Here is a 27,938-nt window from a genome sequence, read left to right as displayed (position 1 = left end):
GATTCTCATGTCAAGTTAAAATACTTTATTCAGAAATTGGTAGACACTCAGATACGCACCTACATTTTTAGAATGCCATATTGGATTTAACAAGTAAATAAAAGGGCAATGATGATAATTATTTACGCCAACTTAAAACTAAGGCTACTAGGATCCCGAACGCGGTCAATGGTCCCAACCACACTCCGTTTACTGCCTTTCACATCCAGTCAATTCTCTCCCTTTCAAAGTTTTCATAAAACACACAAGCCTAATGGTTAAACGGTCAGAAGAAGTATCATGCGTTCTTATTTCAGCTTGGTAATTATTTAGTTTATAGTGGTAAGTTTCATTCTTCTAGGTTCCTTACCTATATTCTTGTTATGAATTTTATCTGGACATCCGGCCACGTAGCACGCTGGAAAAATTTGTGGACGACTCCAAAAATCTTGCTATGTTTTTTGTTCTACGGGCCATTATGGCTAGGATTTATCCTGTGACTTCTGAAAGCATTTCTCTCTTTGTATCTATCCCTCTTTGTGTCGTAACTAATCCTCGTTACAAAATATATCTCTTCCACTAAACATTTTCTCGGAGTAAGTCGCTGCTCCACTCAGGGCTTTAATTAAATACTAATTTTATATATTTGATTACTTGCCGTTATATCAATACAAGCATATTTACCGTTTGTCCAGGTCCGGCCGAAACCACTCGCGTAGACGACCAAGTCCTCATAGTTCCTGTGAGCATCTGCTGATGATTGGATGCGAATGGGTTGAAGATTTCCTGAAACACACAATTTTACAAGATCATTAAGAAATCCATCTTTCCCGGTTCTCCATTTCTTCTTAAATATTCTTATCAAAATAAAGAAGACAAAATTCACTACAGGACTTGCGGTTAAAAGAAGATTCTCATGTGCATTATACAGTGATAATGGTAACTACGTTATCGGTGGTGCTAACAAATTGCTAGGCTTTACAATGCAGCACAGAGACGACATTCTAGGGAACTGGGAAGCCTTATTGTCACGAGCAACACACAGAGAGAGAGATAGAGAGAGCGAGAAGCCACTCACCAACTAGGTGCTTAGACCAGCTGAGGGAGTAAAAATAACCATCAACAGAAGCCGGTCAGGAAATAGCTAATCCGTGCGATGCATGGTAAGATCAGGCTAGGACCACGGTCTTCAACACTGAAGACACGACCAAAGAGACGAGACGAGGCTTTATAATTGGCAGATTAGTCTAAAATAATGTAGATGATGATGAAACATGATGCTGATGGAGTTCTTTTACTCCCTCATGAAACGTATGCTGCAGCAGTTGTTTTCCATGTCTCCCCGTCTTTGGCTGCTGTACATGGCTCCGCGAGAGCTTCTCCATTCTTTAAGGTCTGCTTCAACAAGATGGTATATAGGTACTGCTTTGCCTACGCCAGTTTAAACGGCAGCTTAAATTCAGTGTATAGAAGATAGAAGTAAGAAGTTGATGACATACTGCTATAGTCCAGCTTTATGGGCAGTTTGACGAGCGCGATGTCGTCGGGCTGCACCACGCCCGGCCGGCTGGAGTCGAACGTGGGGTAGTTGTAGTACAGCGACGACTCTACGATGAACTCGGGCTGAGACAGCGAGGTCACACCCGCGCGGACCACTATCGAGATTCGCCTGCGGAAAACGGGAATCATTCGGAATTGTACTTTATTGCGTCCTAACAAGAGTCGCTTTTTATTTAAACGTCTTTGCGGAGTGAGCCTTCTGTACCTGAAGGGTCGTATGTAGTCTGTAGGTATTGTTACTGCGCGGGAAGCGAACGGTTGAGTAGGTAACGAACCAGTCTTGCACTATCATACAGACACCTGTTTTAGTTATGTTAGTGTGATTGCATTCGTACACACTGTTAGTGTGTGTGGCACTCAGTGTCGGCCGCGACGCGGTTTACGTTACGGCACGCACACAAAATAAATGCTTGTGTTAACGCTTGATACGCTCGCTATTACAAACGAGTCTTAACGGTCATCGTGAAATAGATAATCTATACGAACAATTAGATCGATACGCCAGGTAAGGTCAGGTCTTTTGTGACCTGGGACGAAGAATAGGTACTAGGACTGCAGAGCTTACGTGGCGGTGCAGTGTGCAGACGTGATGACCCACTCGCGCGCCACGACGCTGCCGCCGCAGCTGCTCACGGAGCCGAGGAGGGTGATCATGCGCAGCGACACCTGGTGCGGGTGCTGGCCGGGGCGCGCCTCCCAGCCCGACACGATGCGGCCCTGCCATGCCTCTGCGAGGAAACTTCACGTTAAGTATAACGATTCCATCCAATTGTCAACCTAGACTGGACATAGGTCTCTTTTAGGGACCTCCATGCGCCACGGTGTTGCGCCGCCGCCTTCCAGCGTCCAAAGAAAACGTTGAGAGGCCGTACATGAATATTTTCACAGCCTTCCAGACTCTTTTGTATTTTTTTTTTTTTTGTATTTATTTATTTATTAAAGAAGAATATTTGCAGGTTACAACAAATTTGGTGCATTCATAAACTTTAAATAAGTTTTTCCGTACACCAGTGCCGTCGACAGTCGATAGGTACCTACACGTAACATTAATTTATTGTTATACTTAATACTTAACAGCTAACTAACAATTACTTAATATAAACTAACAACATTAAGATAAATGTGGGTTATTTTAAACTTACTATACATTAAAAAATTATTTTAAACTTAATATACATAATTACTTACTTACTTTCGGGAAGGGCTCATTGGGGAAACGCTGGACCAAGTGTGTTGAAATCATCAGAGATTATGTAAAAAACCGGCCAAGTGCGAGTCAGGCTCGCGCAATGAGGGTTCCGTACTACAGTCGTATTTTTTTTGACATTTTGCACGGTAATTCAAAAACTATGATGCATAAAAATAAATAAAAATGAAGACCTTTCATATGATACCCCACTTGATATAGTTATCTTATTTCGAATATTGAAAATACTAATTATTAGTTCATGACCACAATTTTTTTTTGTCTGATCTAACCCTAAATTCACGGTTTTCAGATTTTTCCCCAAATGTCAGCTATAAGATCTACCTACCTGCCAAATTTCATGATTCTAGGTCAACGGGAAGTACCCTGTAGGTTTCTTGACAGACAGACGGACAGACAGACAGACAGACAACAAAGTGATCCTATAAGGGTTCCGTTTTTCCTTTTGAGGTACGGAACCCTAAAAATCATCTTTAACTGAAAATCGCAGTCTTTCATTAGCAGGAAAGTAAGGAATCTCTAAACTTTTCACCTTACCGTCGTTAGTATGGATTGAGAAAAATACTTAATACTACGGAGAATCAAGAATAGAAAAGGTACCTACTATGACTTCTGTTTACCCGACTGTACGTATTCAGGAGACTTCAGGCGCGACGGAGATGTTGAACTGTTGTTGAATCCGGGCTAGATGACAGCGACAAACCTGTGATTGGCCGACACTCTCTTGCTATTGGCTAAAATGAATCGTTGCAGCAAAAGTAGGTATCCTACCATAAATTCAGCCGATCCCAAAAATTGATTGATGTAGTAGATTGTAGCAATGATTGATGCACAGATTTTTGAGAGATAGCGTGGAAGAATCTAAGTACCTATAAGTATAGAGTATAGACTGTCAAACGCATCTTCACCCATCTCCACTATGGTGGATACCTAAGCTAAGTACAGATTTTTTTCCAAAATAAAAACTTGCCTGGGTTGTCAATATTTTCTACATAATCCACTGGGTGGTAGTAATTGGCCGCCACCTGCAACAAAAAGTAAGTAATCATTTCACATTTAATAGGAACAAAGAATCAACCCTGCTGTCCACTCCGAGCTAAGGGAGACCAAGCCCAAACAAAATCCATGGAGGTGATTCGACTGATGGATTTCGACTCCTAATTTATTTTAGGGTTCCGTACTTCAAAAAGAAAAACGGAACCCTTATAGGATCACTTTGTTCTCTGTCTGTCTGTCAAGAAACCTACAGGGTACTTCTCGTTGACCTAGAACCATTAAATTTTACAGGTAGGTGGGTTTTACAGCTGGTATTAGGGGAAAAATCTAAAAGTCGTGAATTTGTGGTCACATCGCACAAAAAAAAATTGTGGTCATAAACTAATATCGTTTTTCCTTTTGAGGTACGGAACCCTAGAAAGTGTTGTTGAAAGGACGGCTGCCGGACCGCTTTAGGACCGGTGAAAGCCTCCTCCAAAGTTTTCCACGAATATCTTTTGCGGTTCTTCTCCATGACGTTCCTGCCACTTCCAGAATGTCGTCGCTCCAACGCTTACTTATATGGGGTCTACCAGGTCTATGCGTAGTAAGAAACCAGAGGAAGATTATCCCTAAGGCAAACTAGGCGCGTGCCTACGGACGCGAAGTTACGAAGGGGCGCGCGCGATCATGTACAGTTCCAATACCTGGCCTACGTAAGTAATTATCTTGAAGTGATCGAAACTGCCTCTTGTTAGCAATGTGCCAAGATGTTCTTCACTCGTTTACATAAATAAATAGTATAATCACCAACTACCAGCTATGCAATGAGACGATTCCTCGTTTTTTTGAAATTGATTAGTAAAATTTTTTATATGGCTGTTAAAGGGGCGCCTATGAGATGCTTGCCTAAGGTGCTCTCGGAATTTAATCCGGCTCTGTAAGAAGCGCAGAACGAGAAAAGTTACAAGTTGGTAACTTACCACCTGGCTGATCACCGCAAGCACACAGAACGCCGCACTCCGCAACATGGTTCTTCGCACTGGCGCGGCGCACCAACTGTCGCCCGCACTAAAGACACCTCCCGATAAGTTGAACGTCGCCGATTCCGCGTTATCCGCCTCCGATCATGGTAATTACAGCTCTATCGGCCAGATTTCGATAACCTTCTGATGAATTGAATTAATCCTCCATACTATTATATAAGTATGAAAAACTGGCTCTACTCACGCATTTAGTAGACGCTAGCCCGACTAGTTTCGAACACATACGGGGTCCTTTCTCACATTGACTCAGTTCGCGCACGCATGGTTTGTCCTTCAATCACGTCACAACAGTGCAACGGATTGACGTGATTTTGCATGGGTATAGACCTGGAGATTGACATTGGCTACTTTTAACTCCGGAAAATCAAAGAGTTCCCACGGATTTTTTTTAAAAACTAAATCCACGCGTACAAATTTGCAGGCATCAGCTAGTTTGAAAAAAAAACTCCGGAAAATATCAATGCTCAAAGTACCTAATAAATTATTTGCTCCCAGAAACTTCTAAAGACAGATACCTACGTACCTATTTAAGCATACAAAGATTTTAATTTTTGTCTTGCGAGGTGTGAAAAGTAGAGTATTGAGCTTGGGGGTAATACTATCTTAGTCTTGGGCGCTCTTAAACCCTGCACTTCACTCAGTATACTAAACGCAACACCCTCGCTACGCTCGGGAGGTACTCTAGTATGCCTCTTTATGCTTGGAATTTATCTCGGCCGGCGCCTGTGATGTAAGACATTACATTACAACCATTTTGAATAATAATCTACTATTAATTTTTGTTGTCCAAATATTAGGTATATAAAAGGAAAAGGTGACTGACTGATCTATCAACATGCAACGCACAACTACTGGACGGATCAGGCTGTCTGACATGCAGATAGCTATTATGACGTAGACATCCGCTAATAAAGGATTTTTAAAAATTCAACCCCTAAGGGAGTAATATAGGGGTTTGAAATTTATGTAGTCCCGCGGACGACGTCGCGGACATAAGCTAGCAATCTATAATTTGATAGTAACACACACACGTATCTAGGAATCATATTATCAGAAAATAGCATCTACGATAAAAGTACAATTTTATATGTAAAATACTGTCAAACATATTAAAGATGAAGTGTAGATTAGGAAGAATCAATAAAATCCAGGAATTTACCCACGGTAAGCCGTGACAAATATAATTACTGGCAATAAGTTATCTCTGGCCGTGATTACCATCTCGAGCTGATGACGGCGAACGATTTCCATCAGTAGGTAGGTACTTCGCTAGTTCGCTATCGGAACAGTGACCGTCAGCGTCAGGTGTCCAAAATGGCCGATACCTCAATTAAAAATATTTATTTAATATCGAGGTACCGGAGAGGGTCTGATGCTGGTCGCAGAGAGTTGCCCACGCTTTGCAAATGATACGTACATAGTAGACGTACATACATGAAGTTCAACTTACTTCAAAACATTTTAGAAAAGACGCGTCGCTTGGTCCTCGCAATGTGTCTTGAGCCTAGGAGGGTACTGAGTAGGAGACAAAAGAACAGACGTGTACAGCACTTCCATAATATTTATTAATGAACCACCAGTTCAAGTATCCATTGTACAAGTTTCAAACCACAATTTACAAATGAAGACAACAATTTATATACAACATAAACCCAGAGAGATGTCACATTGTGTACTGGAGAATTCAACTTCAACCATCTAATGTCGTCGTCGTCAACAGCGAGTCGATTCCTTAACACTTGCATCAATCATTATTACAATCTGGTTTCGGCCGTGGCTTGTTACCACCCTACCGGCAAAGCCGTGCCGCCAAGCGATTAAGCGTTCCGGTACGGTGCCGTATAGAAACCAAAGGGGCATGGGTTTATTAAAAATTGCCATACCCCTTCCGGGTTAGCCCGCTTCCATCTTAGACTGCATCGTTACTTACCACCAGGTGAGATTACAGTGAAGGGCTAACTTGTATCTGAATAAATAAAAATAAAAAATCTCAATTATTCTGATTGGCTGAATTTGTGCGATTCTTGTTGCAACAATGTATTGTAGCCAATAGTGATCGAGCATCAACCAATCAGAGGTGATTGCGATCGTTAGATTGTAGCTGTCATTCTACCGCAATCGCGCAGCTGGCAAGCGTCCACTGATGGATTGCTCGCCGAACACGCAAATGGTTGGACGATATAAGGGAGCGGACAGGGCTCAATTACCCAAAAGTAAAAAAGATGGCTTTAGATAGAGCCAATGTACGGAACCCTCGGTGCGCGAGTCTGACTCGCACTAGACCGGTTTTTTTTTGGGAAATTGCACGCTCTAATAATGTGACACCTCTCTGAACAAAACAACATGATAAGCTTTCAAAAAATTATCCTAATGTAAGCTCGTTCAATCATGGTACAGTAACATGGTACCGTCGGCAACAAAGCTAGGTTTACACCCGTCCACAGTCGCTTGTACCGGCGGGTGCACACCTAGCTTTGTACGTAATATAGTCTATTGCATGATAAGTTATTATTTTTACACTTGTTAATTTTAATGTACCTACTAAGTATTGGCATTACTTCAGGAAGTAACAATAACACAATGGAAGAAACTCAATTTCACATTTTATTATATTTATAACAGGTTTTAGGCCCAAGTATTTTTACCTACCTATATTAATATTGTAATGACTTTTTATGGGATATTTTGCTAAACTATATTAAACATTTTGTACAAATCCGTTTGTCTATCTTAAATAAATAAATATTAAAATACTGTTACTAACTCAATCGTAGGTAAGTTGCATAAAATGAAAAAATGCAAACTATGGAAGATTAGGCCAAGTGTTTTTTTTTAACTATGCGATTATGAAAGTCATTATTCTTCAATAAAAAAATGGCCTGCAAAACATTATTGTTTTTCAATTAAAAAATGTATAACTAAAACAAAAAATATTGGAGTTCACGCAGATCTAAAATACACTTGCGAGCAATATAACCGAACCACCTTCTAGCGTATGAGCTTTGAATGATAACAACGAGCTCTATAGTGAGCTCACTTTGACTTTGCTCAGACTTAAGATGCTGTTGAAACGAGACAGCGTTATATGGCTGCCATAACTGTATCTGTAATCTGTCTCGCCTTAACTGATACTTACGTCTGAGCAAAGCAAGGTACGCTCCATAGCATAGAATACAGTTGTAACACACTTTAAACAACCATTGGCGCCGATTCTGTTTCTCTAAATTAAATTTGGAGTATCTGCATCTTTTTCCTTTTAATATTGCTAAAACGGGACGCAACATGAATTTTACATTTGAAGACTCTAAATTTTAGTGCACGCTACAAACTTAAACAATAAGCTCGGGACTGGCAGCTAAAGTCACGCAGTTTGACAGCTCTAAATTAAATTTATAACTGTCAAACTGTGACTGTCCTTTTCATATTACATTAGTAAGAAGAGGATGCGAATACTCTAAAATTTAGGTGTACTCAGAATCAGTACCAATGTTATAATAGCAGTTCCCAAATCAGTACCCTTATTATAAATGCGAAAGTGTGTTTGTTTGTTGGTTTGTTGATTTGTTGGTTTGTCCTTCAATCACGTCGCAACGGATTGACGTGATATTTTGCATGGGTATAGATAAAGACCTGGAGAGTGACATAGGCTACTTTTTATCCCGGAAAATCAAAGAGTTCCCACGGGATTTTTGAAAACCCTAATTCCACGCGGACGAAGTCGCGGGCATCAGCTAGTTATAAATAATTTCAAATTAGGCTCATAAATCTCACATGTTAAGTAATTTAAGAATTTTATGCTAATCTTTGGACCTAGCACCAAACTTTGACGGCTAAATGACAAGCGCAATCTGACACTCTTTCACTATTGGCTAAAAAGCACTGCAGCAAGAATACCATCAATTCGGCCAATCACAACAATTGAGGAACTTCCTTCCGAAAGGGGCAATTGCAGCAAAATCATCCAATACAAACAATTACTAATCTTATTGTGATAGTCACAATCCGGTGCTAGAGCGAACGCTTTCAGTAAATTGACAAAAACTACGTACCTATGACATTATATACACATCGTAACATTTATCACATACATATTGTACGAACACAACATTCATACTGTTGTAGGGTTACAATGAGTTAACATAAAGGTGCACAACAAAGCAGTGTGTGTGCACCTTTACACAGACGCTAAGCAAAACTCATAGTAACCTCACTGAACGATTAATGTAAACCTACACATTTAAATAACTTTTTACTTTTATTCAAGCTAACAATGGGACCGATTCTCTTGTACACAATCTCTAAACTAAACTAAATTAACAGGTCTAAATCTAGTGCTATTCTTTTTCCACAACAACATTATAAAAGGGATAGCAATAGACGTGTCATTTTAGTTTAGTTTAGAGATTGTGTACAACGGAATTAGTCTCGGACTTAAGCCCTCTTTTGACGGGCAAAACGTCATATTAGTCCCGCAAATTGCTAATGCGCGTGGCGCCATTTTAGTTACATCAGCACTAGACTGAAGTTTCGAGCTGATGGTATATTTTTACATAAATATACGTCAAATGACGTCATTTCGATGTTAATGGGACATGGTTCCAGCGCAGTAGCAATTTGCGGTACTTATACTGCACGATACTCGTACATGTGTCATAGAAAATGAATTGTTTACCATCTTTGGTGATTTTGCAACTTGTAGCAGTGCACCAAATGTAGAGGCTTGGACATATAAGACGCGAAACGGAAACCGCGACTTTGCACTGCCGAAACATTTACATAGAATATGTTGAAAACCGCTTAGTGCAAACAAACCGTGAACGACAAAGCATAGAAAACGCGTTTCAACAATTGTTTTTCGAAAGTTAGGGGCCGGGCTACAAATTCAAGTAACAGGTCTGTTTAAATCGCAACATTCTCGTGATTGGTTTGCAATGTGTGTCATGCGAAACTGATCGAAGCCGTGATTCGCTGACTCAAAGCTGCTATAAGTACATATATGACAAACCGGCTTCACTCACGTGTTTAGTCGACGTTACGTTGACTAAACACATGAGTAAAGGCGGTTAGCTATACTACACCGCCCACCACGGTAGAAATTTAGTTACGTTATAGAATGGAGTGTATAGAATATTTCCATGCTTTGTTGTTCACTGACACAAAGTGATGCGTGGCGTTCATACGCTCCGAGGGAACCGCACCTTAAGGCTTGCAATCCATTTCCTAGGTTCCTATTCAATTATAATAATTAATAAGTACGTGACTACCTTTATAAGAGTCAGTGAGAAAGCACCAATCAAAACTTTACAATATACAGTTTCATATCGATATACAAATAAGTTAGCGACTATATCTACGCGGGTTTGTACAGCATTGTCTCTGTCGTTGAGACCGACAAAACCGACAAAACGTATGAGTGAGACAACGCTCCACAAAGTCGAAAAGTCAATCTAAAGGCCGATGTATTTTCTGCCGCGGACTCTCATTGTATTACGTAGTTTAAAATAATTATTTTAGAGGAAAATATTCAAAATCATCTAAAGTCGGTCTAAATCGATACAAAATGCTTCAAATGGAAATGGAATAGTTTACAAAAATGCGTAAGAAATGCAGAAGACGAAGCGATAATGTAATCTCTACATAGTATAAAATAAAGTCGCTTCCCGCGTCTGTATGTATGTATGAACGCGTAGATCTTTTAAACTACTCAACGGATTTTAATGCGGTTTTCACCAATAGATAGAGTGATTCAAGAGGAAGATTTAAAGCTATAGTTTAATTCTCAAAAAATTAGAGATCCCTAGAGAAATTGAAATAATGTGAATTAGGTCGGAAAAAATCCTCTCATTTGAGAGTTTCCGAGGCAATGGCACCTCAATGACACCACATTAGTATCTACATTGCACCCATGCGAAGCCGGGGCGGGTCGCTAGTAAATAAATAAGATTATAATTTGTTAATTCCAACGTTACATTTAATTTACAAAAAGAAACCGTTTTTGATTCATAGTTTACCTGTCAATTTCGATTAGTCAACAGATATATGTAATAGAGAGAGAGAGCCAGCGCGTGCCAGACCTTCGTTATTTTATAAAAGCTGAAAGTTTCTCTGCGTATTGTACCCAACAATGGGAGGAATGTTTGATGGGATGTTTGTTTGCTTTGGGAGATAACAGGTATAAATATGTACGGGAGCGATGTGCAGGCTCGACCGTACCAAAGGGAGATCTCCCACCGAGCGGTTGGTTGTGCTCGGTAGCGCCAGCTGGGCCGACGGTTGTGTCTTGAAACTTATATATACATATAGTCCAGATTTCAGAAAACTCCGTTAGTGCAAGTACTGTCGGTGGTACATTTGTTCGGGACTACGTCATGAAATGTTATCGATTGAACAGCGCCATCTAGTTTCTACTGTGGCAACCGCCACAAATAATAAAGTCCCATTTTTTTATATTCTCTTCAGAATAGTATTAGAAATCACGTCATGCATTGCCAGACACTTAGCGTCGTGGCAACCCCCTGCCAGACACCCTTAAACTTTTAAACTTTAAGGGTAATAAATAACGAAGGCCTGGCACGTGCAGATCTATAGAGCGTTCTTTGACCTGGCTCAGATTTAAGATTGAGTTAAAACGAGACAGATTTATGTCAGAGATATAGCTCTGTCTCGTTTTAACTCTGTCTTAAGTCTAAGCTAAGGCTCTATGGCCTGTGCTCTATAGATCTCCCCCTCAGTCCAACACAAGATTGTAAGGTATTTTATTCTGGTTAAAACATACATAAATCTCAAGTATAGGTAGGTACTATTATATTTGTGTATTTTTTTCTGAAAATACATAATTTAACATGTATTTGTTTACTAGGCATTTGTTTTGTTTTTGTGCGTTTATCTGTTATTTCTGCGATTAAGTCTGGTTTGTAGAAAACATAATATTATAAGTCGCGCAAATTGCTAATGCTCGTGGCCGCCATTTTAGTGACGTCGGCGTTAGACTGAAGGTTCGAGCTGATGGTATATTTTTATTTCGGCTGACGTCAATATCAATGGCGTCATTTCGATGTTAATGAGACATGGTTGCAGGGCAATAGCAATTTGCGGGACTGCGGGATTTGAATCAGCTATTGTGCAAATGTGTCAGGTCAATCGGGGTTCTCTTTGGTATCAAGCATAGTACAGATTATCTCAAGTTTAAATTGAGCTTGCAATTTATTTCACGCTACGGGATATGAATTATATTAAAGTCCGGTAAATATTAGCGTTTCCAACATTCGTACCAATTTTCAGAGTAAAAATTCGTACCAATCTTAGGTCTAATCCCTTAACGGGATCGTGTCCTCTTTTCCTGTAACCCTGTATATAGCACATACGGGATACGACGACCTGTCAAACATTCGCGGGCATTATCTAGACTTTTCTAACTAAACTAACTTATGCGTGGACGTCGTCCGCGTGGACTACATAAATTTCAAACCCCTATTTCACCCCCTAGGGGTTGAATTTACAAAAATCCTTTCTTAGCGGATGCCGACGTCATAATTTTAATTTTAATTTTAGTAGAATTAGTTGTTAAGATAAGTTTAAGCTAGTAATAAGTAGGTACTAACATAGGTTAAGGAATTGTTTCTGTACTAACACATAATTATGGGTGTACTTATGCCTGAAATAAAAGTTAATTTATTTTATTTATTTTTATAATAGCTATCTGCATGCCCGATCCGACCAGTAGTTTGGGCTGTGCGTTGATAGATCAGTCAGTCATGTCAGTCAGTCACCTTTTCCTTTTATATATTTAGATAATAAGGAGGAATATACGTACATCAGATTCAACCTCGCGATACAAACTAAACATTAAATAATAATAACAATAGTCAAACATTAAAACAGCCATTTTGAATCCGTTACAAGTTATACTTGTTGCAATTGCCGAGCGCACGTGTCAGCAGGTGTGTCGCTACCCTAAGAGCGATCACGCACTCATCCGATCCGAATCCGTGAAAATACGGATATAGAAATTATCTATACTCTATTTTTTAAACCCGGAGACCAAAATGACGTTTCATGTTGCCTGTTTCTTACGGCTCTTTAATATCGATGTGATACAATCAACAGATGTAAAGGTAATGCTATCCGTATAACTCCCGCAAATTGCTAATGCGCGTGGCCGCCATTTTAGTGACGTCAGCACTAGACTGAAGTTTCGAGCTGATGGTATATTTTTACTTAAATATACGTCAAATGACGTGATTTCGATGATAATGAGTAATGAGACATGGTTCCAGCGCAACAGAAATTTGCGGAACTTATACCCTTTACCCCTTCTATCTGAATTCTGTGATGAAAGCCTTATAGTATAACCCTAGCGACGTAAGGGCTGACGCGTACCGACGGAGTGGAGTGGAGTCGTCTTCTTGATAACTCAAACTCAGCTTTATATGCTTTGATATACGGTTGAAATCAGCTTCCACTACTAACACTACAGTAGCTACTGACAAACAAACTGGGGATACTCAAACAGCCAGGCGCTAAAGCAAAAAAGAAAGAAAGCAAGAAAAAAACGTTTCTTTAAAAAATAAACATTTTTTCATTCTTTCTTTCTATTACTATTACGTTTGATTGTGCACCAGCATTTTCTTCTCATATTAATTTTCTATTCTCGTAAACATTTTTTAATAAATCCTTTATTCATAAAACTGTTAAATTAAAATTTTCGTACGTCAGGATTTTCTGACGGAATCTGTGGCACCTGTCTTATTTTGTATCATTCCAAACTCTTGCAAATAAAACTTGTAAAAGTGGAAACTCAAACTTATGCAGTGAAAAAAACAAATTGAGTGGACTCATGCGTTTTTGAAATGACAGATTCAATTTTATTTCATTTCCGCTGTCGTGCAAAAGTAAATAAAGTTGAGTGTAAGTTGTCATCGAGATCTTTGTTGCGACTCCACTCCGCTCGGGGTGCGTGTGGTGTGCGTCGCGCCTAAGAGTGTAACTACGACCTGCGCCCGTGCCGCCGGCGTCTGCATCAACTGCGCTTGTGCACGTCGCCCGCGCACAGCGCCTCGGCCGCGGCCGCCTCGGGCTTGCGCGGAGCCTTGCCCAGGAACACCTTGACGGCGCCGACCGACATGAGGTAGAACCAGTACAGCTGCGGCACCAGCAGGATGCAGATGGATATCTTGCAGCCGGTCGGTAGCGATCTGATGGCCTGCGGACGAAACACGAGTAGTGATGACCTAGTGGTTAAGACGGTAGCGGATCCGGGAGGTGCGGAGTTCGACCCCGGGCACGCACATATAACTTTTCCGAGTTATAGAAATAGAAATCTTGGACGATCTAACCTAAGGACGCGCCTCGCATGATTATTCCCCTCTGTCAATAGTAATGGATTTTTAATCCACTGCGTTTATAAACACTGTTTGCGGAATCGATTTTGTCATTGTCAGAATCGTTTTCGATGTGTGACGACGTCTTACACGCTGGGTGAAAAATGCCTGTTTGTGCCGTTAGTGAGTGCAAGAACAAATCAAACACATCAAATTTACAAAAAGATGGAATTTCATTTCATAAGTAAGTATTTTTGGTGTAATAAACGCTTTCTATAAATTAAATTACATAAATTATTATAATAAAATAACTATCGAGAACTTTACCGATTCAGTAATTGAGTACGTAATAATTCGGTAGAAACGAGTCACACTCCTCACGAGACTATATTTTGTTTTTTCTAAACAATTGCAACCCTCGGTATATACAAATTAGGTTAAAATTTGAATACGCGTGAACAGCATGAAATTACGTAGTAGTAAAAATAACACTAGTCTCGTGGGAAGTGCGGTATACTATAGACGGAGAGCCAGCGCCCAAAAAACTGTTTGAATTTACTAAGGCTATTTTTTTTGCGCATACTGACCAGCTCTGTCCCCATATTCTGCTGACTAACCATTACAACTTTTATTTATATGCAATATACAAGTTATATAACAATTTTCAGCCTTAGTAAATTCATTTTATTACCTCGCAGGTACGACACCTTTGATAGCGCACCTGAGTCACTGTTCTCAGGTTCACTTGACTGACCGCAGTATGTTTGTGTACGCAACCATTCTAATGAACTATAAAAAAATTAGCCTTAGTAAATTCAAACAGTATTTTGGGCCCTGGCTCTCCGTCTATAGTATACCGCACTCCCCACGAGACTATAGTGTTATTTTTACAAAATTTTTCAGTATTAGATTTAATTGCATAGGACATAAGGTTCGATTTTTAAGAATCATGTGATAGTGATTGCGGTTCGATTATCGATATCGATGAAAACATTTTCTTTATTATTAAAGACTAAATTACCGTCTTCAAGTCAAGTAAAGAATAGTTATTATTAATTACCACAATTTTTTCGCTACCTATACTTGTAATAAAACTGGTCGATTTCTGTGATTTCACGTACTTAATACATTTAAAAAAATATTAAAGCAACGCAATTTTAGTGATAACCGCGAAACGGGGTAGGGTGTCTCTGAACTGGGTAATATGTAGCTAAAAGGTGTACCTTTCTCAAGGATGAGGATTAGGTAATAATTTATCATAATCGTTTTATTTTTACAGATTTCGATATTTTTACAGAGAGAATCGCCAAGAATATACATAACATTAACCTAATGGTAAATAATGACGTGTTAAAAATAGAAGAGGCCACCGTGTGTGTTTACTAATTTCCTCGACGATCTAACCTAGGATCTAACGTCTAGACGACGAAGACGATCTAACCTAGGTTAGATCGTCCAAGGTCATTAATAAGCACATTTTCACTATCGAAATTTTAAATGAAAATTTCGTTATATAAAAAAATACAAAAGATTAAAAATGATATAAAATAAGTAAAAAAGTATATGCATATTTTTTAAATAAATATTTTTCTTATTTTTACGTTGCATTATTAGTTTTTGGGATAATTACCTATTAAGTGAGGTGAATGTATGCAAGAATACGCTACGCTGACCAAACACTGGTTTTAAGTAATTAAATACGAGTAATAAATTCTTACTTCTACTTTTGTTTCTGAAAAACTATCGATATATTTTAAAATATCGATACGGTAGCATCGCAAATCAATTTGACTGTCTTACACTCGTAATGTCTTTGTATGTTGATGTATATAACTTATTAGTGTGCGTAAAATGTAGTAGTGTTGAAGATTTAGATATGTGTGTGTTAATAATGACACAAAACTTTGTTGAGTGAGTGTGTCAAGTTGTCTATGTAGTGTTTCCTCGTCCCGCACCAAAAGTGACAGAAATTTTTATTCGTAATATTAGGCGCGTTACAAGTCCATAGGTTAGATCGTCCAAGATAGAAATAGTTATATGCGTTTTAAGCAATATATGTACATTATACGAATTTCTTTAACAGCGAAGGAAGACATCGTGAGAGAACTTGCATGTCTAAGAGTTCTCCATAATGTTCTTAAAGGTGTGTGAAGCCAATCCACATTACGGCAGCGTGGCCGAGTATCATTCTGAGGAGACCCGTGCTCAGTAGTGGGCCAGCGATAGTGGGGAAGCGAGATTGCCGTCGTGTCGCAATACTGCATATCTAATCCAATGAGACTATGACTTAGGTCGGCGAGCAAAAAATTTGATAGTAATTGGTCTCTCCCACGATAGGTGGCGCTGTATATCTTTAGCTCTCGCTTCGGTGTGTTTTACACGAAATAAATTAGCCAATCATACTTTGTTCTAGTCTAAATGTGATGAAATGAAATGAAAATCTTTTGTTATTCGTATAAACTTTTACAAGTGCTTACGAATAGTCGGATGCATCTACCACTGGTTCGGAATGCCTTTCCTGCCGAGAAGAACCAGCAAGAAACTCGGCGGTTGCTCTTTTCAAATATTTGATATAGGTACAAAATTATGCCATGTATAAAATATGACTGATGATGGCAATGATGACTCACCTCCAAGTAGGACAGGCCCACCACGCGGCTATATAGAAGACAGACGTAGGGCAGCGATAGGACCCGGCACACGAGGAAAGCCAGCAGCATCGCCAGGCCGTTGAGCAAGTAGGCGCGGGAAGTCTTCAGCCGCAGGCGGGAGAGCACGCCGCGCAGCGACACGAAGGGCGTGGACAGCTCCATCAGGTACACGAAGCCGAACACGCAGTCCCCCAGGCCTCCTCGGAAATACTGCCAACACACAAAACGACCATGTCACTACAGGGACGTTGACAAGTTCCTTGGTGACACGGAAGGTGATTCAGTAAAACAAGATAAAATTGAAAACTAAAATCCAACTACTATTCATAAAAACGTCATCACACTTTACATTTTAATATGTACAAAATTCAAATTATATAATTATTTTCGGAAGCGTTATTATTTTACCGGCGACTAACAATATAAACGGTGGCTAATAAAATCGGGGGGAGATGGGGTAGATGAGGGTAGAGATGGGGTAGAGGGGGGAGGTCGGGGGAGATGGAGCAGATGTAGGGGAGATGGGGGAAATGTAGGATGGTGAGGGAAGTTAAGGGGAGGTGGGAGAGATGGGGGAGTTTGAGGGAGGTTTTACCGGTCATTATAAGTGCGACTTACTTTTGGTTAATGTAATACATTAATACTATATTTGTGCTACATGCTACATTTAGGTTTTACTGGGTAATATACCTAACTTAATCAAAACGTAGCAATTTTATGTATTTTCCCACTATCCCCCCCTAGCCCCTATCTACCATCTCCCCTCTTTCATCCCACCTCCACCCACATCTACCACATCTCCCTCTGACCTTTCCTCATCTACCCCATCTACCCCAATATTTACCTCATCTCCCCTCTACCTTCCCCTATCTCCCCCCTCACTCCTCATCTACACCAGATGGTGTTTGGGGAGATCCCCAACCTCACCGAGGCACAACAAACTCACGACAATGACGAGGAAGCCGAAGCCGCCGATGAACAGATGGTGCATCAGTATGACGGGCTCGTGGCGACAATACGCCAGGAAGGACGGCTTCTTGGCGGACGCGGCTCCGTCGCCCGACGACAGCGCGGCGTCAGGTTTGGAAGCGCGCCGCAGCTTTGTCTTGAAGTAGTCCAGGTTTGTTGTCATGTGCACGTGTACCTGGGACCAGAAAAAATTATTTTAGTGTTCCATAGCTCAAAAGGAAAAAAGAACCCTTTACTCGTTCGTCACTTCGTTGTCTGTCTCTCACTTTGGGGAGAAGCGGAGGGAGATAGAGGATGGTAGACGGGAGATGGGGGAGAGGATGGCTTCATCTCCCCCGACATTGCCGCACCTCCCCCTCATATAGCCCTATCTCCCTCACACCTACCCCACTTCTCCCTACATCCCCATTTCTCCCCTCCTCTACCCCGACCCCCACCTATCCAGATTTCATCCCCATCTCCCCTACATTTCTCCCTCTCCCCCTCATCTACTTCACCTCCCCCATAACCCCCCACATCTACCCCACCTCCTCCCACATCTTTCCCCACCGCCCCCATCTCCTTCGCTATCTATCCCATCTCCCCTCACCTCCCCCTTCATCTACCCCATCTCCCCATCTCGTCCATCACATAAGTACGTTTAGCCGGGATTCTCCCTGATGGATGGATGAGAAATGGGATTAAAGAATAGCTGACGATGATGTGGAACGCACTCACCATGTACATGGACCAGATGTCGTAGAAGAAGTAAGCAGCACCAAACCACGCGTAGGCCTCCGACATGAAGTGGGAGGACTTCATGAGGTCGCGCGTGCACGACCACGCGCACACCACCGCGCCCGTCACGCACGAGAAGGCGGCCTGCACCGCGGACACCAGCCTGGGAACAACATTTGGTTGTTGGATTTGTTTGTTAATGTCGAAAAACAGCACACAAACCCTAGTGCCGTCAGAGCTGCCTTAACAACTGCCTAGAAAGTAGAAACTGAAAACATCCCAAAAAATCTAGCACAAGGCTCGGGTTATTATGTTACTTAAGCCTGGAAACCTGCTGACGATCCCAAAAACTTCCGACCAATTTACCTGCTTTACCACTTCTCTTTCTTCATATTCTGCCTTCATATTCTGTAATTTGCATTACCTAATGCAATCTTTGAAAATCCAAAATTGTAAAATTTATGTAGGTACCTAAGTTTTATTTTTTCACATTTTACTTTATAGATATTTTTCTCATGTTAGTATCCCAGAATTTCTTCTCTATGTATACGTATAATATATAATAGGTATAAAACCTGTTTTATCCTATATTCTTATTATTAAATATTAAAAAATCTCGTTGTATGTGCATTGATTATTTTGAGTTGTGAACGTATTATAATAATTTACATTCGAAACATGGGGGTTTTGGTCTTACTCCTCCACGGAGACCAACCATATTGGAGGAGGGAGAGGATCTTTAGATGTTGATTCCTATTCCGCTGCGCCACTATTATACGATGCTGCCGTAGACTCTGAGGTGATGTGTTTTTTATTTCTATTATAATTTGGTGTATGTTTGGTGGCCCAGTATGATGTCAGGATGTTCTTTTTTTGTACTTGGGTCGTCTCTTTGGTTTTCCTTATAGATCCGCTATTATTCTCAGGAGATGTTTCAGGAAAGTTACGTTTGTTTCCTCTGTTTGTGTTTTCTTTTGTCTCTATTTGTGGTAGGATAATCATTTTATCGTATTTAATTAGTACTTTTTTCCTTTTTCTCTCTGTTCTTTTGCCTTTTCTTGCAGTTCTTTTCTTATTTCTAAAATTTTCGGTGGGTAGTCTTCCTTTATGTAATAGTTCACCTTTTCTAGTAAGTTTTTCTTTCGTAAGATTTCGATTTTTCTTTTTAGTGTAGAAAGTGTTACGATAATTGGTCTAGCTTTTTCGCATTTTTTACCTAGTCTTCTCGTTGATTGTATTTCCAAACTTGTACAATCTATCGTCATTATATCGCGGAATATCAAGAGAATCTTATTGTGTAAGTCTTCATAGCTTTTCTCTTTTTCCTCTACACCGAAAATGACAATATTTCTTTCCCTGGCTTGTTTCTCAAGGTAATCAAGTCTTTGTTCCTGCGAACTAACAGTAACCTGTAGGTTATGCAGTTTACTTTGAACTTCGTTAAATTTCTCATTGATTTTGTTGATTAAGTTAGTTTCGCTCTTTCTGACAGTCTCTTTTGTTTCGTTTATGTCCTCCTGTATATTTTTTAGTCGCTGTAGTATTTCTTCCATCTTTTTTAGTTAAATAAATTTAGAAAAAACCAAAAAAGTGAAAAAGTGAAAGTCCGGGCTGAGGATCGAACTCGGTGAATCCTGTGTTGAAATCAACGTTGTTCGTATTGCGCCACCAAGTCTCTTATTTGAAGTGACGAAATATGTAAGCGTTATCTTCGAGTCTGAATTGTACTTGTCACTATTTATTTTTAGACAACCCTTAATAGTTCATTTTTAGTTTCTACTTTCTAATAAATTATAAAATTTTCTATTTTTTCTTTCTTCTAATGTTAATTTTACTGATTATAATGTTCATTAATTACCTTAGTACAGATTTCAGTGTATTGTAGTCCTATAATAACACTTTTGTTTACAATTTATTTTCGAACTATTGATTGTTAATGGACGATGTATTTATTTGGCCGTTTTCACTGTTATCTTACGTTGTATATCTTAGATAACACTTCCACTCGCGAGTCGTAAGGAGTTTGACACTCATTTCACTAAAAAGACTGTAATTTCGCGGATTTAAAATTTATAATTAACTTTTAATGCGGACCCAGTATGTTATGCCTATATTCTAAAGTACTTATCGGCAGCTTACGATACTGTAATCACCAACGTAAAAAGCGTTAAAACGCTCTATGAAATCACGGCTGATTTACCCTTTTGCTAGAGTCTGATGTAATTACTGATCAATCGTCAAAAGGTTATCCTTCAAAACCAGATGAGCCGGTGAAAGAAACAGCGTAACGGACTGCCACAGGGTAGCGTCCTGGCGCCAACTCTATTCAATACTTACACAAACGACCAACCAGTCTAGGGCACAAGACACTAAAAGCGCAGACGAACTAGCACTGGCAGCTCAAGCGGACACCTTCACGAGTGCAGAGAATAGCTACGTCCCTGAACCAGCTTGGTTACTACTACTTAGCGGAGCACGCGGCAATGTGGAGGTCGCGAAGAAGATGAATGTACCCACTTGTTGCTGATGTCCAGCACTTCTCCGATGCTGAGCCGGTACTTGTGGCGGAAGCGCGCGCCCGCGCCCGTCAGCAGGGCTGCCACGTTGAACAGCTCGTTCAGCGTCACGAAGTACACGAGCCCTAGCGCCGTCAGGGCTGCGCCACGTGTTTTTGAGATTCTGACGACAAGAGGTCCAATGTTAATTAAATATGTACGAGTGCTTGAGAGATTTCTTATCGTAAAAAAATTGCAGGTAAACATTTGATGTAAGAAATCACTGAAAGCAAATTTCAGATTCAGAATAGGCTAGTTGACACTTTTTTTAAGTTGGTCTTATTTGTTAATATTTGTCCTATTAGATCAAAAAAATTAACACTATATTTTTTTGCGCCCTAAAAACCGTAAAACTTTAATTTAAAAATATATTTTTCTTAGACAGCTGAAAACACTGTCGGCCATGTTTGACCGATAGATTATCTGTGCTCTGACGTCATGCATTTGTAAACAACAGCATAACCTCCCAAAGTTTAATAAACATGACTTCTATACTATGTAGACTGTTTTTATACTACTATGCGAAAGCGGTGCACATCCCTGTTGCGTAGAGTCCGGTCCAGCCCCAATGGCCTCCTGAAGGTATTTTCTGACAGGATCGACTGCCAGTACTTGAATCACTGTTGTATGATTCACGTGCTGGCAAATCGATCCTGTCCTAATTTAAATAGTTATAGATTTTTTACTAACAAATAGGTTTAAGTTTCGTGTAATTACTAACACTAATATTAATAATTACTAACAATTAGGTTTAAGTTTCGTGTAATTACTAACACCAATATGATCCTTGTTGGTCGAAATAAAAACATTTTATTTTATTTATTTATTATTATTTATACTAGTTTACATGAAAAATATAGTAAATATCGTTATTGTATCATCCGAGAATGTAAAAACGCATCGATAAAGACCACAGGAAAGTTGTGGATTAGAGTGCCCAGTGAAATAAATATACGAAACACGCGAAGACTTGCTTAAAGGGATCCTATATCACTAACGACTTCAACCCAAATTTATTTTTGCAAAGATCACTTTGTTGTAAGTCTTACTTAATAACTTATTCAATTTATAAAGAGAAAACGATAATTTTTTACGTTTACTATGAGTTTTTAGAAATATATAAAAACTAGCTTATGCTCGTGACTTCGCCCGCGTGGACTTCATAAATTTCAAACCCCCATTAACCCACTCATGGGTGGAATTTCAAAAAATCCTTTCCTAGTGGATACCTTCTCTTTACCTACAAAGAACACACCCACTAAATTTCATGTATCTAGGACCAGCTGTTTAGATGTTTAGGCTGTGCGTTGATATATAAGTTAGTCAGGACTTTAAATTTTATATATATGGATACTACGTTAGTCCCCGCGTGACATAGAGATGACATTTCTTTGTTTACATATTTAATGACGTCACATCATGGCTGACAGCGTTTTCTGCGTTTCAAATAAAAATAAAAACTGTATTTTTTTAAATTGGATTTATATATCCATCCTGCGTTTTTAATAATTGTTATTGATATATTTCGTTGTCTTAAGCAAAATACTATAATAAATAATCATTTATTGGATGAAATTAGATATGAGTCAAGTAGCCTATTCTGATTAAATTGAGGGAGTTTGAGGCGTCAAATGTTACGTGTATTTGACGCCTGCCAATGTAGGTGAAGCCTCGAACTATGTGCCCCGCTCATTGCCACATCAGCTTCGCAACCTGTTTAGCTATGTCGGTCATTCTGATTCTCCTACGGATCTCCTCTTTTGATCACGTAGAGAACTCGAAGCATAGCGTTCTCCGTCGCCCGCTGAGTGACCCTAGGCTTTTTATGAGGCCCATAGTTAGCGACCATGTCTCGGATCCATGTCATCAACACACTCGCCGAATACATTAGGCTAATGAGTACGGTAGCCTTAAGTAATTTCACATTGTTTCGAGTACCAGTTTCCCGAATTGACAAGTCGAGATGGCAATCGAAGTACGAGGCGGGGGGCGGCCCGCACGCCCGCACGCCGCGCTATCCTGCATCGGGTTAGCGCGGGGGCTGTGCGGGTGTGCGCGGCGTCCCCACCCCGGTTGCCATCTCAACCTGTCGCGTACTTTAGGTAGTAGGTACGTAACGATTAGCACGGCGAATCTGAGATGCGCCAGAAACATCGGCGAGATAAAAGCATTTTATCGCAAACGATAAATATACGTGGAGCATCTATCTCGATTATAAATAAGCCAGTGTAAATAGCTTGACTATTAAACGCGCTCAAGTCCCCACTTATTTTTAGCAGGTTTTAAAGAAACACTGTACCTAGGTACACCTAGCGCAGAGGGAACTAGAGTGTTGGTTCGAACTCTTGGTTTGCTCTTGAATCGACGATATTATGTCAAATGTTAGGATATAATATGTTGACGTGAAATCAAAGAAAAATAGGGCTACTTTAGGGCTACCTAGCGTCAAATGTACTAACATTTGAACAACTCGCGGGATTAAGCTAGTTTCGTATAAATCGGTTAAACGGATGGGCTTTAAAGAACCCCGTCGTACCTCTTTGAACTCTATACCATCAAATTCCGTTAAACTGTTGAGCCGTGAAAAGCTAGCAGACAGAGTTTCGCATTTATAAAATTAGTATGGATATTAGATACATCATACATAGTCTAGGTCTAGAGTTGTCTGTGGATAATTTCGACCAAAACCGGCTCAGCTTAAGTTTATCCCACACGCGTGGGTAACTGGCAACTGCGATTGGCGGACATCCGGAGTTCGGACTTAATTTTATTAATATCTACTTACAAATTCAATTTACATGTAATCCTAGAGCGGAAACAATGACGATATTATACAATATGCATACAAAGTTTTGATATCGGTTGAAGTCACCGAAAACCCATAATATTATCATTTTCAGAGTTTACTATAACAAAACAAAAGGTCAATCAAAATCATCATCATCATGATCAAACTATCGTCGGCTCACTACTGAGAACCAGGCATAGTATGGTAAGTGGAAAAGTGCAGATTGGCAAACTTCACACGTCTTTGAAAGAACATTATAGAGAACTCTCATGCCCAATTCACCAACGACCCATAAAATTTAAGGCACCCATAAGCATATTTAGGGGCCCTAATAATTTATAAATACATATCAAAAATGGCAGGACTCGAACAGCACTATCATAAAAGTTATAAAAATATATTTAGGGGCCAGTAAGGGGGTCGTTTCCGTTTCACCACTTTGAAAGGGTCCCTTACTGACTAAACGGTCCCTTAAGTTTTGTCAGGCATGCAGGTAGGTTCCTCACGATGTTTTCCTTCATGGTTAAAGCAAGTGATATTTATTGCTTACTCCGAAAAACTATACTACTCATCCACTATAAGGATTTTTTTAAATTCAGTCCCAAGGCGGTAAAATAGGAGTTTGAAATTTGTGTAGTCCACGCGGACCGAAGTCGCGGACATAAGCTAGTAAATAATGAATATGTAATTATCAGCCGTCGAGTATTACAACTTGGAACGATCAACGAAATCGCGCGATGGTTTGGTTTGAGCGAGGAGGAAAATGCGATAATTGTCATAACAACACCATACACCATGGACAATGACCTTGCAGTTCTGTGTCACATGTATTATTACTACAAACATAACTGAACCGATATTGACAACTGTTTATATGTTCTTATCGCTATTCTTATAAACAAATTTTTATGACAGAGATAAAGATTTGAAAGAATTCACATAAATTCACCAAGTTATTACACAAGTCTTTTAACTACATCCATGCAAAAAATTAGGTCAATCCGTTGCTCCTTTGCGGTGTGATTTAAGAACAAACCGACAAACACACTTTTGCATTTATATTATGATGAGAACTGATACTGTTAGCTAGCTTTTCACTGTCCATTTGTTTAAGCAATTTTGTTGAAATTTGGTACAGAGAATCTCCTGTCCTAGGAAAGGTCATGGCTACTTTTGTTTCGGAAAATCAAAGAGCCCACAGCCCACAGGATATTTAAATAAGTTACACTAAGGTGCCATCTCGGTCGGAAATCGGTCTATAAGGGTGAGATCTATAGAGTGCACTCTGACTTTGCTTAGACTTAAGACAGAGTTAAAACGAGACAGAGCTATATCTCTCACATAAATCTGTCTCGTTTAAACACAATCTTAAGTCTGAGCAAAGTCAACGTGCGCTCTATAGATCTCAGCCTGAGAGTTGTATCGAATTTGGTGGCACGGCGAGACTAACGCCGCAATTCTCTCGTCCGTGGAGATGGCGCCTAAGGCCTCTGTCTTCGTGACGTCAACTACAGTTACCTATCCTCGGGATCGAGCACGACGACCAGGTTGATGGCAGCGGCGAGCGAGCTGGCGTTGAACGCCGTCAGCACGCACAGCATCACGCGGTGATGCCGCATCTACAACAAGGGAACAGATTCTATTTCCACTTTTGACTTTTGGTTCTGTACCTCAAGATGAAAAAAAAAATCCTTATAGGATCACTTTGTTGTCTGTCAAGCCCCGTCAAGGAAATCAAAACTTATAGTTGACCTAGATTCTAGGTCAAGAGGAAGTACCCTACTAAAATTTTTTTTAGAATGTTTTAGATTTATTTGTTTTGATTAGAAATTTTGAACTAGTATCATTTGCAGGTATCAATGTCTTATAGCACAAGTAAAGGACAAACTTTGAATACCATGAATTTGTGGTTACATCTATAAAAATAGACATTAGAAACCCAGAACTAAGTTTAAAGGAAAACTTATATAATGTTACAAAATAACAGCTCCTGACTCATAGAGGAACTATCATGTGTCATATAATACTACACGAAATATAAGAAACAGTCCAAGGATTTCAGTTCAATGTTGATTATAGTATTATAAATTCTAAATTAATGATACAGCAATGCAATACAATGATTGAAATTGAATGAAAAAATTGAATTATTAATTACCACAGTTGTTGTTTATTACAATTATAAGCATACACAACTTCAATTATAGTTAACTGTTTAGATTTCATTTTACAATTATATCCTTTGCCTATTTGAATATATTACAAGCTTCTGGTTTCCTGTGAGACTATATTATTTTCTCACATTAAAAATACTTAGTATAATATCATGAATACAATATTATTTCCTTATACTAGCTGATGCCTATTCGTCTGCATAGATTTAGGTTTTGACAAATCCAGTGGGAACTCTTTAAACCAGGATATGTCACTCCATCCATTGTTTCATTGTGATTATTATTATTATTATTTATTCATTTATTATTTAATTAGAACGGCCATAAAGCCAATTACACTAATTAAACTACGAGTACAAACTAACATAAACATACATACAAAAATTGTTAAAATTATAAATTTTAAAAAGCAAAATTATAAATTTTCACAAAAGTGCAAAATCTGACCCATGAGGTCAGCCCAGTGATGTGGTTAAGGAGAAATCAATAAACCAAAACACCAACATACAAACACGCTTTCATATTTAAAACTAGAGGATGCCCGCGACTTCGTCCGCATGGATTTAGGTTTTTGAAAATCCCGTGGGAACTCTTTGATTTTGCAGGATAAAAAGTAGCCTATGTCCTTCCCCGGGGTGCAAGCTATCGCTGTCCCAAATTTCGTCAAACTCAGTTGAACTGATGGGCTGTGTATGGCTAGCAGACAGACGGACGGACAGATAGACAGACAGACAGAAAAACAGACAGACAAACAGATACACTTTCGCATTTATAATATTAGTATGGATATGGATAGTTATAGAGGTGGGTGCAGCATGAAATTAGTGATTATCACATTGCTTCAATCACAATTGTTGTCATTGGTTGAATTTATAGTATCTTGCAGCAGCTGTGCATTTTAACCAATAGAGAGAGTGTCAGCTAATCAGTGATTGAGATTGTCGCACAGAATCCAAGGTGAGCGAGCATGCAAGGCAGAAATGACAAATTTCATTAAGATCAGTTCAATAGCAGTGAAAGAGTAAACTGACCGAAACAATTTAACACACAATCAAATCAAATCAAATGGTTTATTCAAAATAGGTAATAAATTACACTTTTTGAAAGTCAGTTCTTGCATTTGTAAGATGATATAGTGATGATTCCAAACGCGCCCAGGTTTGAGAAGAGCCCACAACAAACTAAAATATTAATATATATGTAAATAAAGCAGGTAAATCTAGATTACCACAAACTGAGTTAAAATTAGCTTGTTTACTTCATTATTTAGTATGTAACTTTGCAGTACAATACACAACCAGTATAAAACATGTTTACTTGTAATATCTGTGTATAATCTATGCTACCCAAAAAATTTACATTAAATGAGAACTTGCTAAGTATTTTAGATAATCTTTTAAAATACCAGCATTCAGTAAGCAAGACAAAAAAACAAATACAGTATGCTGCCAAAAGTAATGTACATCAGCCTTTAGATACATTTACATTCCGGCTATGTAGAGTGTTGTCTCTGTCACTCATACCAATATGACATTGTGTCAGTCTCAATCTCTATAATGCTTCTCCTTCTAAAGGCCGATGTACATTACTTTCGGCCGCGTACTGTACAGCATTTATTAGTTCTAGTAGTTGCTCAAGGAAAGAGTTCTCTTTACTTTAAGCAAGTAACCCTTAATAGATATTTAAACTGTATCTTACCCATTTGATACAATTGCGTGCCATAGAACTAAGTATTACTTACTTGAAAAGCTAATAAACTAGAAATCTAAATGTTACAAAATAATTTACCAAAATAATGATCTTGTATTGACAACATTAGTTTATATAGGTACCTTTGAAATCGTAAGTTCCATTTCTGCAAGGCTTGGTTTACGCAGAGGTTAAAACATCCTTGTTGGTAATAATTACGAGAAGATTAATTTATCTTGCAAATATATAAATATTGCCGAATAACTTCTCAAATATGATAACACCACACCACTCGAGTCGAAAAATTT

General features: G+C 39.2%; 2 protein-coding genes across 3 annotated transcripts in view; both read right to left on the bottom strand.

Annotated features, from left to right (window-relative positions):
- The window catches only part of LOC117985315 (uncharacterized), a 15,685-nt gene extending 1,884 nt beyond the window's left edge, over positions 1 to 13,801 (bottom strand). Inside the window, exons 1-6 of one of the 2 annotated variants that reach the window (XM_034972002.2) lie at positions 13,761 to 13,801; positions 4,705 to 4,792; positions 3,717 to 3,771; positions 2,105 to 2,267; positions 1,479 to 1,648; positions 664 to 765 (exon numbers count right to left, since the gene is read on the bottom strand). In XM_034972002.2, the coding sequence (XP_034827893.1) occupies positions 664 to 765; positions 1,479 to 1,648; positions 2,105 to 2,267; positions 3,717 to 3,771; positions 4,705 to 4,752 (538 nt within the window). In that variant the 5' untranslated portion in view covers positions 4,753 to 4,792; positions 13,761 to 13,801. Of the gene's footprint in view, positions 1 to 663; positions 766 to 1,478; positions 1,649 to 2,104; positions 2,268 to 3,716; positions 3,772 to 4,704; positions 4,793 to 4,951; positions 5,590 to 13,760 lie in introns of those variants that run through there. The other variant, XM_069500903.1, reaches the window with a different exon arrangement.
- Positions 11,321 to 27,938, bottom strand: LOC117985344 (ceramide synthase). The gene is made up of 7 exons (XM_034972036.2): positions 27,774 to 27,938; positions 25,286 to 25,386; positions 20,942 to 21,103; positions 18,425 to 18,587; positions 17,685 to 17,882; positions 16,718 to 16,948; positions 11,321 to 13,969 (listed from the first exon to the last, which is right to left on the bottom strand). Exons 1-7 carry the CDS (start codon positions 27,792 to 27,794, stop codon positions 13,787 to 13,789), a joined length of 1,059 nt encoding a protein of 352 aa, XP_034827927.1. The 5' UTR covers positions 27,795 to 27,938; the 3' UTR covers positions 11,321 to 13,786.

Source organism: Maniola hyperantus, chromosome 9 (genome assembly GCF_902806685.2).
Source record: "Maniola hyperantus chromosome 9, iAphHyp1.2, whole genome shotgun sequence".
Taxonomy (NCBI): domain Eukaryota; kingdom Metazoa; phylum Arthropoda; class Insecta; order Lepidoptera; family Nymphalidae; genus Maniola; species Maniola hyperantus.
This window is presented reverse-complemented; position numbering and strand designations above follow the sequence as displayed.